This window comes from Bactrocera latifrons, unplaced genomic scaffold (assembly GCF_001853355.1).
Source record: "Bactrocera latifrons isolate USDA-ARS-PBARC rearing strain unplaced genomic scaffold, ASM185335v1 scaffold_983, whole genome shotgun sequence".
NCBI lineage: Eukaryota > Metazoa > Arthropoda > Insecta > Diptera > Tephritidae > Bactrocera > Bactrocera latifrons.
The window spans coordinates 24,736-36,667 of record NW_017537693.1 but is presented as its reverse complement, the minus strand read 5'-3'; the positions used below and the strand labels follow the sequence as shown (position 1 = coordinate 36,667).

Sequence of the window (11,932 nt, the reverse complement as noted above, 5' to 3'; positions counted from 1 at the left end):
GGGTTATATATACCAAAGTGATCAGGGTGACGAGTAGAGTTGAAATCCGGATGTCTGTCTGTCCGTCCGTCCGTGCAAGCTGTAACTTGAGTAAAGATTGAGATATCGTGATRAAACTTGGTACACGTATTTCTTGGCTCCATAAGAAGGTTAAGTTCGAAGATGGGCAAAATCGGCCCACTGCCACGCCTACAAAATGTCATAACTAAGCCATAAATAAAGATATTAAAATGAAATTTGGCACAAAGGATCGCACTAGGGAGGGGCAAATTTGGAAGTAATTTTTTTTGTAAAGTGGGCGTTTCCCCGCCCCCTACTAACTTTTTTGTACCTATCTCGAAAACTACTATAGCTATGTCAACCAAACTCCATAGAGTTATTTCTTTCAGACGTTTCCATATACAGTTCAAAAATGGAATAAATCGGATAATAACCACGCCCACCTCCCCTGATGACATGTACCAAATATGGGTGAAATCGGTTCACAATCACGCCTGAAATCTCGATTATCACTTTATCATGCGAGAGTATAAAATGTTCGGTGACACCCGAACTTAGCCCTTCCTTACTTGTTTTAAATAATTTTTTTCATRTTTTATCAATACCTCCATTATTATCAGCTGATTGGTATTTTATCAATGTAAACAATTAACAYAAAAGTCACCACAGTCACTTGTGAGGTTTCCGTATGCTGAGGAATTACCTCAAAAATTTGTGATGTCTCAAAGCAAACCTCACAATGCAAAATCGGTTGAGTTTGTTTTGTTAACTTCAGTATTATTAAAGAAATTTTGCAATTTTATTTAAATAGGATGGAGGAAGTATTTCAAAGGCTTTATATAATATAAATATAAGCATTTGCCTGTTACAATAAATATGTAACTTATGCTCTCAGTTATCGCTCTCTATGTGTTCAGCACATAACTCTGGCGGTTGTTGTTTAGACTGCCCTATTCTGAGAAAACCTCACAAGTGGTTTGTGAGGTTTATTTTTTGAAGTTATTTTTGCTCAAACCTCACAAAAAAAAAAGCATAAAACACTCACCACATGAGGTGAAAAGCATTTTGCTGTGAACCAGCTTATTTTAAAACAAGGAGACAAAATAAAGAAATGGACAACCAAGAAAAGTGAGTAATTCTCCAAATCTATTAAAATTGGTGCTTATATAATAATTTCATTTCTTTGTAGGATTTMAAAATATGAAAGTACAACTGAGGTACAACTGTTGCATTTAAACATAAATATCGTTTTATCCGCACATGTATTAAATACACACATACATATTTACAAATTAAATTTTGTCTGAATTATCTATGTATACGTCTTCTTATTCCTACTTACAAAGAAATAAAATGTACAAAATCCGTAAGTTACATAAGTATGTATTGTAATAGACAAATACTTATATTTATAATAGACAACGCCTTTGAAAGAATAGCTTCCTTCATTAAATTTCAATAAAATAATAGCAAATTTCTTTAAAAATATTGAAATTATCAAAACAAACACAACTGATTTTGTATTGCGAGGTTTGCTTTCAAACATTACAAATTTGGAAGCATTTGAGCTTTTGAAATCACGTGAGCATACGGAAAACTTCACAATAGTGAGCGTGGTGATTTTTGTGAGGGCATGATAATATGGTAGATGGACAAATTATACATCTCGATCAATTCACAATTTCAAAATAATTGAGTAACATGTACAAGTTGTGTGATGTGTAAACACTTCCCAAATGTCGCTCTTCATTTCATTTTCTTTGAAGATTTGAGGTTTTTCTATAATGCAACATCYTACGAGATTTTCCAAGAACTCTTCAATTGGAAAATTGCTTTGAAAAATAAGTCCATTAAATAAACAACCACTAAGCAACTTAGTATGCGTTGGCAAACGAAGATCTATGTTGCCCTAACTCGTATCTTGTAGGCGAGAGGTCGACRAAAGTCTAAGAGCAACGAAATGTTCGTGATCGTGTGGTACGCTATGTGTTCTCAGTTCGCTTTGTTGCAATTTGACATTCCATTTGATCGGTTTCAAATTAATATTTACAACGTGTGATTTGAATTTTATTAATTATAAAGTGAATAAGCATAAAATTTAGTTCCGCGTAAATGAAGCGTATACAAATTTGCGAATAGGATATGAAGGAAAAAAATKACGACCCTGGCGTTGCTGGTGAATGCAATGCGCAACACCAAAAGGAATTTTCCCATTATGAGCAACAAAAGTCATTATGTAAACCCAGATTTATATATGTACATACCATATTTGTGTACGTTTCTTTGTTCTGTTTCTGTAAAATTATCCTCAATGCATATCTGTATGTAGCTACATATGTATGTATATAAGCATTTTTGAATATTCACTTGTTTCAAGTGCATACAGGATATACTTATGCATACAATCATTTGTGCATCCATATACCCATATTAAGAAAATTCCAATCGAGGTATGGGGTAATAAGAAACAAGTAAGGAAGGGCTAATAGCAAAATCATGTGTTGCATACAATGCTCGCGACACACTGGAAACGACATCTGTCAAATATTAAAATACACACGACTACATGACTGCAGGCCGACGGTTGTCGTTCTCGCTATCTTCAATTTAATCCTATATTTGCTAATGACAGTAGGACGACAGTAGAGTTGACAGTAGAATGGAAGATAGTAAGATGAGGTAGAGTGGTGATGCCGCTAATATGTAAAATTACTCATAGCTCTAACAAAACTGACGTTATTTTACAAATAAAAGCATAAAATAGCTCTGTTACATCATTTATAATAACAATTGAYAATTTAAAACAAATAAATTTACCTGTTTACTTATTTTCTGTTTAAAAATTTCACTTTGAACAAAATATTAAAATTCATTGAAGTGAAATGTATTAGTATGGTCACAACGAAATTGTGTACATGCAAAATGGACAACTGCGTTGTTTTGTGTACATGTCGGTCATAGTTATGTTGCTGCCCTCTCACAAACGTTCTGGTAGTAGGATTCACAAGGCCATTTTCAGTTCGTTGTCGTGCTGCTGCAGTCTGTTGCGAGCATTGTGTTCCGCACATCAGTGAAAAACRCTGCTGCCTTCCTTCCTTTTCCTTCCTTATCGAGCAAAATGTGTGAACAGTTGGAACGTGGTAAAAACRCAGAAATCAGCCATCTCTGTTTTCATTTGAACAATGTTGCCATTGCTCAATACGCATATATAATTTTGTACACATCTATGTTTTCAATGACAATTTTTTATAATATAAAATATCAAAACTGAAAACAAATGATTAAAAATAATATTATTTATAAATAATAGCATTCGACACTGATTTGGAGTTATTTTAAGAAAATTTCAAACACATTGAACAGCTTGAATTATAAAAGTTGATAATTACTACAGTATATAGATTTTGGCAACCCTGCGTTGTGAGGGAGCAATCGGCTGACACGTTTCTACGGCAAAACTCCAAATGCCGTGAATTCTCACGACATTCTACGTCAAAGTGAGAAGGAAGTAGCGTTTTTCMCAGTGCACTTACATTGCGCGCCCATAAGATGGGTCGTATCAGCTGACACGGGCCACGATTCTAYGTTCTTCGATGTTTCTGCTATAAGTTCGGGTGCAACTGAACATTTTATACTCTTGCAACTTGCAAAGCCAGGGAAATAATTTAAGGTGTAAAACCAATCATATAGAGTAAAGTCAGCTGTTCTAAAATCAACATGTCAGGATGTTCTAAAATCCTGATATTRGATATATTGCGGCTAGGCCAAGTTTTCTCTGAAATTTATATATTTTAGGCAAACATATACAGTTAAGAATAAAACACGCTCTCTTCTTTTCATTGGGGTAACTAACATATTATATATGTATATATTCAGTGCTTAGGGGTTTGAGCAGTTTTTATTGGATTTAAACAATTTTTTGTCATAAATTGGCAAACACTATTCCGTTAGATTCATTTGTTCTTGAGTTGTGTACTGGAAACTTAACCAATCAAGTGGTCTCTCATACCATTTTAGTTAGATTCATTTGTTCTTGATTTGTGTACTGGAAACTTAACCAATCAAGTGGTCTCTCATACCATTTTAGTGGTAAAATTTAATGTGTCTGGCGCATTTAATTATTGGATTTCAACTTTTCTCGTCATCCTGATCATTTATATATATAACCCAATAATCTCTCTCGCTTAGTTTTAGGTAATACGTACAAAATTAAATATATAAATACGAAAAGTACTGAGTACTACTGATGTGAACATAACATAAAGTAGTTAAAATATAATTTACGGRCAACAATTTTTTGATTCCTTTAGTAATTACACTCAATTATCATTTAAAAGCCTTACACTTCATTTCCTTTATTTAAATAATTTTTCTTAATAGCCGAGTTAACAACAGCGCGCCAGTCGATTCTTCTTTTCGCTACGTGGCGTCAATTGGATATTCCAAGCGTAGTCAGGTCCTTCTCCACNAACAGTGACGTGAGTGCCAAGTCGCGAGTGCGACGACTGTTTGTTTGATGACAGGAGATATTTCGTCTTGCCCTCGTTCACTGCCAGACCCGTTTGTGTTGCTTTCTTGTCCAGTCTGGAGAAAGCAGAACTAACGGCGCGGGTATTGAGGCCGATGATATCAATATCATCGGCATACGCCAGCAGCTGTAGACTCTTATAGAAGATGGCACCTTCTCTATTTAGTTCTGCAGTTCGCACAATTTTCTCCAGAAGCAGGTTGAAAAAGTCGCACGATAAGGAATCGCCTTATCTGAAACCTCGTTTGGTATCGAACGGCTCGGAGAGGTCCTTGCCGATTCTGACGGTGCTTTTGGTGTTGCTCAACGTCAGCTTACACAGCCGTATTAGTTTTGCGGGGATACCAAATTCAGACATCGCGGCATAAAGGCAGCTCATTTTCGTGTTGTCGATAGCAGCTTTGAAATCGACGAAGATGTGGTGTGTGTCGATTCTCCTTTCACGGGTCTTTTCCAAGATTTGCCACGTCTAAAGCCACTCTGATAAAGTCCAATCAGTTTGCTGATGGTGGGCTTTAATCTATCACACAATACGCTAGATAGAATCTTGCACGCGATGTTGAGGAGGTTTATCCCACAGTAAGTGGCGCAGATTGTGGAGTCTCCCTTTTTGTGGATTGGGCAGAGCACACTTAAATCCCAATCGTTGGGCATGCTTTCGTCCGACCATATTTTACAAAGAAGCTGATGCATGCTCCTTATCAGTTCTTCGCCGCCGTTTCTGGGCCATCGTCATCGATTGGGGCATAGGGTTCGCTTTCTCCTGGCGTTGTGCGTACTGACCGTAGTGTCAAAGATACAAACTTCGCCCATCCTGACGTTAAAGTCGCCAATCACGATTTTGACATCGTGGCGGGGGCAGCTCTCATAAGTGCGCTTCAAGCACTCATAAATTCATCTTTGGTCACATGGTCCTTCTCATCCGTCGGGGCGGGGGCGCAAATCAGCGATATGTTGAAGAACCTCGCTTTGATGGGGATTGTGGCTAGACGTTCATTCGCTCCAGTGAAGTACTAGTACTCGGCGACAGGGTCTCTCTCCCACCACGAATCCCACACCAAGCTTGCGCTCCTTTATATGATCACTGTAGTAAATGCCACAAGGACCTACTCGCCTCTGTCCTTGTCCCGTCCATTGCATTTCTTGGACGGCGGTGATGTCAGCCTTTATTTTCACGAAGACATCAACCAGCTGGGCAGCTGGACATTCCAGCTCCACGACCGGAAGTCGTGAGCTGCTTGATTCACATGTCAAAGAATCGTTTCTGGCCACTCCCAAGTGAATGGCGATCAGAGAACTTTCCTCACTTGCGTGAACCTCTACACATGACTCCATCTTCCTTACATAATTATTCCAAATTAATTTGGGGATGCATTAAGTTGGAATTCATCAGCTGCCGGTAATAACTGCGTGGATACCTTCATCCTCATACATATGTTATCATACAGATGGGCATTACAGTAATTTTTATTTCATCTTTTGATTACATATTTTAAAACTTTCATCATTAAAAATATTGCTATTTATCATATGCATATTAGGTTGTCAAATATCTCCCATCCGCTTTCTTGCTCTTTTTTCAATGCTTTATAAAAAGTGTTACAGTGATCGGATTTATTTCAAATATGCGCCGTTTCGTTCGAAAATCTCTTTCCATCTAGACGTTAACTTCATAATACCCTCTCGTAGCAGCCCCCCGTCCTTATTTGCGAAAAACTCGGACAGAAACTTTTCACAAGCCTCTTTTGAGTTAAAATTTACACCAACAAAGGCGTCCGCCATGGACAGGAACCGGTGGTAATCACTTGACGCTATGTCCGGGCTATATTGTGGATGCGATAAAATCTCCCATCTGAGCTCCCGTAGCTTCTGATGAGACATCAACGAAGTGTGTGGTCTGGCGTTGTCCTGGTGGAACACTACACCCTTCCTGTTGGGCAATTATGGACGCTTCTGGTCCATCGCCTGCTTCAAGCGGTCCAGTTGTTCGCAGTAGATGGTAGAATTGAGCGTCTGGCCATATGGGAGCAGCTCATAGTGCATGATTCCCTTCCAATCAAACCAAACACACAGCAAAACCTTTCTGGACGTCAATCCCAGCTTGGCTACTGTTTGGGACAATTCACCGGCCTTCAACCACGAACGTTTTCGTTTGATATTGTCGTATGTGATCAATTTTTCGTCGCCAGTCACCATCCGCTTCAAAATGGGTCGAGTTCGTTCCGTTTCAGCAGCATATCGCAGGCGTTGATTCGGTCCACAAGGTAACCAAACATCAAGCTTTTTTGTGTATCCAGCCTTCTGCAGATGGTTTAAAATGGTTTGGTGACTAACTCCCATCTTCTGGGCGATGTCACGAGATGCCACTTGCCGGTCTATAAGGTGTGTTCCAAAGTAAACAGGACTTTTTCTAGCACCCACTGGTTTCCATCTATATGTCGAATGGTGCGTTAGAATCTGCTATATACATCGATTGTCCAGTGAGAATTTCATGACATTTCATCGATTGGAAGTGAAGTTATTGCATTTTAGGTGTCAATATGTTTGTGTTATCGGTGCGARAATGAGCTTCGAACAAAGAGCCAACATTTAATTTTGTTTTAAAATTGGTAAAACTTTTACCGAAACGTTTCAATTGATGAAACAAGTTTATGGCGATGATTGCCTATCCCGTAGCAGAGTACACGAGTGGTTTTCAAAGTGGTCGTGAGGGCATAAATGACGATCAACATGTTGGCCGTGATCACGGATCTTGGACCGTGCAAAATGTTTTATTGACTCAGAAGGAGGCTATTTTGAATAAAATAACTTGACTTTGCCAAAAAAAACATTTGCTCTGTTTTTTTTTTAAGTCCTGTTTACTTTGGAACTCACTTTGTAACTCGATGTTTTCCATGATTTGACCGGTATTCGTCGTCACAGGTCTTCCGCCGGCTGGCTTATCCATGGTGTCGTTTTCACCCGCTCTAAATCGTCGAAACCATTCCTTCGCAGTTCGAAGTGATAGAGTACCATCCCCAAAAACACCATTAATCTCACGGAACGTTTCTCTAGCGGATTTGCCTTTAACGAAAGAAAACTTTAAAATAGCGCGAATTTCGCTTTAGTGAACTCCATGTTTACACGTCTATAACTGCTGCACGCAATATTATGCATACCGTCGTTTTGTAGGTTATGTCAAGACCTTTCAAAGTTGTATAGTATTGCCAGATACGMGCTCTGTAGCGTACATAGATAGATAGCATAGATAGCCGCGAAAATCAAAAGAAAAAAAGATGGAAGGGAGATATTTGACAACCTAATATATATGTACATATATACACAGTAGACACAATCTATATATATAAAAGAAAGTTGTGTTAGTTGCACCATTTATAACTCAAGAACGGCAGAACTGATTTGACTGAAAATTGGTGGAGAGATACCTTAGAACCGGGGTAAGGACATAGGATACTGTTTATCTCTTTATATTTAATACAACTCMTAAATATAAAAATTATATTTCAAATCATAAGCATTTGCTCAAAATTCATGTTTGTWGAAATCATTTGAATATATGAGTACAATTTTAAACAGATTCTTCCTCAAAAATAATACAATTACTAAGTATTTGAAATAATAGAAAATAACTGCAATCAAATAAGCAGTGAAATAGATTATAACTGGCWCAGTAATCAGTCGTTGAGTATGTACTATACCACTGTATCCCAAAAGACTGATGTCTCAATATGCCACTAAAATGACTGCCGATTGGACTCCAGTGGGTAATGATGAATCTATGTTTCTATTGCCACACACCGACGCAATAATTCGGTTTTATTACGATTAAAGAGCATTCAAACACTTCTCAGAATCAGTTMTTCGTTGTTTTTGTTGGATTATGAACTTTCGMCTCTTTAGAGCATCATTGTCCTCGGTACTCATTTCGCCTGTTTCCAGGTTAGCAAATATCTATTCAACGGTATTTTCCCCCAAAAAGCCATGCTTTATTAACACATGAAATGTTTTATGATCCTTTTTTTGTAAACTAACACAAGTTGCTTCRCAAAAATGCTATATCTCATTAGCTAATAGTTATAATCGAACTAATAGAAAGTAGTAGTGGTATTATCTATGTATCAGCCACTGTGAATCGTAGTTGTTTACAAAAAACGACTTCGATCGTTTGTTCATTTATGATTTTTTAAAGGACCCATGTCATTGCTATATTTTTTAATACAAATAATTACGAGACGTAACATGACATATGGCCACATAATTTAAATACAGTTTGTCTATCGCAATTCAACTTTTACATAATCAGCATTATCTTATTTTTTGTATGTGCCTGTATGTAGTAATGTAACAATTAAAAGTCATGCAGGCACTGTTTTTGACACCTTCCACTTTTTGAAGTCCTGTGTGTTGGAATTTTAGTTGTCCGTTATTTTAAAACGTACATAATTATGTATATGTGYACATAAATACATACATACATATACTATATACTCATCTCAAAACTACATTTTTAATCGCCTTCATATGGCGAATGGGTTTTATAAGAATAAAAATAAGAGGTTTAAAAATGCCTGCAAAGTGTCGATTGAAAAATAAATATACCACTAACTATATTTGCCCATAGTACAGAGTAATCACACTTTCGATACATACGTAAATGTAAACCAAATTAGTTTAATAATCTTTATAGTTTTTTTTTAATAACTCTGTAATTTTGTTGTTTTCTTTCAGTCAATTAATACCCGCTCAAGTCAAAAATGAGTTATAACATGAACACATTTTACAATAAGTGAGTAAAATATGCACTTACAGTTTCATTTCATTCATTTACAGTTCAGTTTCATTTACTAAACTTTTTAATTTTTCTATTTGCATATATTCGGTTACACCCATACATATGTAGACATATGTATGACCCATACATATGTAGACATATGTATGGATGTGCTTATATGTACCAAAATAAAGACATATTTTTAATAAATTATATTAATTGAAAAAGTCCATAAAATCGTGATGGAAATGTAACCCGTTATTAAATAAGTATTTCAACAAAGTTACATGTGTAGCGAATTCAGCGGCAAAATCGCTTATGTGTCCAACCTCCCGGCCAAATGACTGAGTGATTATGGACTATAGCATCAAACCACAATGACCAAATAGGGGTGTGTACAGAATTACCTTCAATTAATTTGGTTATCCTTGTGGAATTTGAACATATATGTACATGCCTACATGCGTACAGCAACAATTACATCAAGCACCCACCCCGACATATAGATGGCATAGTGTTTCTCCATTTAAAACCGCAAGAACCAGCCAAAATGTCAGCRGCAACACCGCCGGCAACGGTGACAAGTCAAAGCCACTTGCAGTCAATTAACAACATCATCGTCATTCCGCCAATAATTGCATATTCCGCTTTAATGTGGCGTCACATCAGGCTTGTTTTTTGTTTTTTTTTTTTTGATTGCGCGTTGTATACATACCATATGTTTACATCCAACGACTAAAGGGATTCAAATATAACAGCAATTATATCCCGTTTTACCATTCCAATAGTTATGGAGGTATTACAAKGAACGCGGAAAATTTCTATGAAAATAACTGCCATAATATGTATGACATACCAATGGTTTTGACACCTCGGCGTTTGAGTTGATATGCATGCAGTGCGTTTAAAGCAAATAGAAGAATGGTGGGAATTTTGTTGCTATATAATATTTTGGTCAAAGTTTCTAGGCCTGCAAGACGCATATTTAACTAGTTAGTAGATTGTGGGTCGGAGTAAAATTAAAAAACATGGGTAAAGTTTATCAGGGYTTACATAAAACTTTCCGCGATTTGTTAACAGTTCATACTTTAGCAACGAAGTGAAGAAACATAGATCATGATTGGATGATTTGGATCTTTCATGAACGCCATTATTTGTAGGATAATGTTAAAACAGTTWAGTGCTTATCCATATGCATATCCACAAAGAAGTTTAGCAGTTTTTTCATAGAATAGTTAGGCAGCAGAAAATCTCCACCATTTCAGAATTAAGTGCAGATATTTAGTTAAAATTATTATTCAATGTAATAAAATAATAAACATTTTTATGAATATAATAAAAATGTATTTGCTGATGGTATCCGTATTTTACCTATCTAAATAGGAAGGCGAGTGAACGTTGCGAGTTTTCGAGAGAAAAGTTCTGCGAAAGATTTATGGTGCTTTGCGCGTTGGCCACGGCGAATATCGCATTCGATGGAATGATGAGCTGTACGAGATATACGACGACATTGACATAGTTCAGCGAATTAAAGGACAGCGGCTACGCTGGCTAAGTCATGTTGTCCGGATGGACGAAAACACTCCAACTCTGGCAATATTCGACGCAGTACCCGCCGGGGGAAGCAGAGGAAGAGGAAGACCTCCACTCCGTTGGAAGGACCAGGTGGAGAAGGACCTAGCTTCACTTGGAATATCTAATTGGCGCCACTTAGCGAAAAGAAGAAACGACTGTTGTTAACTCGGCTATAATCGCGTAAGCGGTGACTACGCCAATTAAGAAGAAGAAGAAATAGGAAGGCAGAATTATGTTGGGAATTATTTTTGCCGTCTTAAGAATTTATGAGAAAAATTTAATTCTTATTGTATTATATATCGGGATATCTTTGTAAACGCATTTCTTTATGATATATGATATGCTTTTCCAACGTTTTATTGACTATTAGAAGATTTGAAAAGGAATACTTATTTTCAGATATTTCTGTTCTATTGCAGGGTTGAAAAGAATCGGAGTAACGAAATCTGTACTGTAAGTCCTAGTGAACCAACTAGTAGCCATAAAAACAAAAGTGACCACAAGAGTTATAAAATGCAAAATACCTCAAAGCATCGTCAAAGTAAACTTCCATATAATGTAGAAAATCGCGGAAAAATTACATCAACTGATGAAAACTCTAATACAACGCCAATGTAYGCAACGTCCTCTTGGTCCCAGCCACCAATAACGTCGAAATCGTTACAATATAAACACTTGTTAGAGGACTCACCATCAAAGTCTACAGTTACGTCATTGGAAACTGCGGATATATCAGCATTTGAAGCGTCGTCAACATCACCATCATCGTCTTCAGTAGATTCGGTGTTGTTACGTGGCTGGTCTCCAGTGCCGACTACATCTACAGATACCTCGCACTGGTATGCTAAAATTAATAATCGCAGGGAAACCAGCAAGCGTAAAAGACAAGATTCCCTTAATGAAGCGCAACATGTAAGTTAAATATATGTATTTGTGTTAATATTACAACGTTATATTAATAAGTCTTAAATGTGAAAATATAATGCCTGCTTAATAGTGAGGGCAAAAACTTAGTGTTTAGTATACGCTTGCCTTTCTGAAGTACATAAAATGCATTC

At 36.9% G+C, this 11,932-nt stretch overlaps 1 protein-coding gene across 7 annotated transcripts in view; it reads left to right on the top strand.

The window, feature by feature from the left end:
* The window catches only part of LOC108977980 (G1/S-specific cyclin-E), a 27,958-nt gene that overhangs the window by 6,325 nt on the left and 9,701 nt on the right, over positions 1-11,932 (top strand). For 3 of the 7 annotated variants that reach the window (XM_018947994.1, XM_018947996.1, XM_018947995.1), the window contains 2 exons: positions 9,257-9,314; positions 11,294-11,786. In XM_018947994.1, the coding sequence (XP_018803539.1) occupies positions 9,283-9,314; positions 11,294-11,786 (525 nt within the window). In that variant the 5' untranslated portion in view covers positions 9,257-9,282. Of the gene's footprint in view, positions 1-9,256; positions 9,315-11,273; positions 11,787-11,932 lie in introns of those variants that run through there. The other 4 variants (XM_018947998.1, XM_018948000.1, XM_018947997.1 and 1 more) reach the window with 2 other exon arrangements.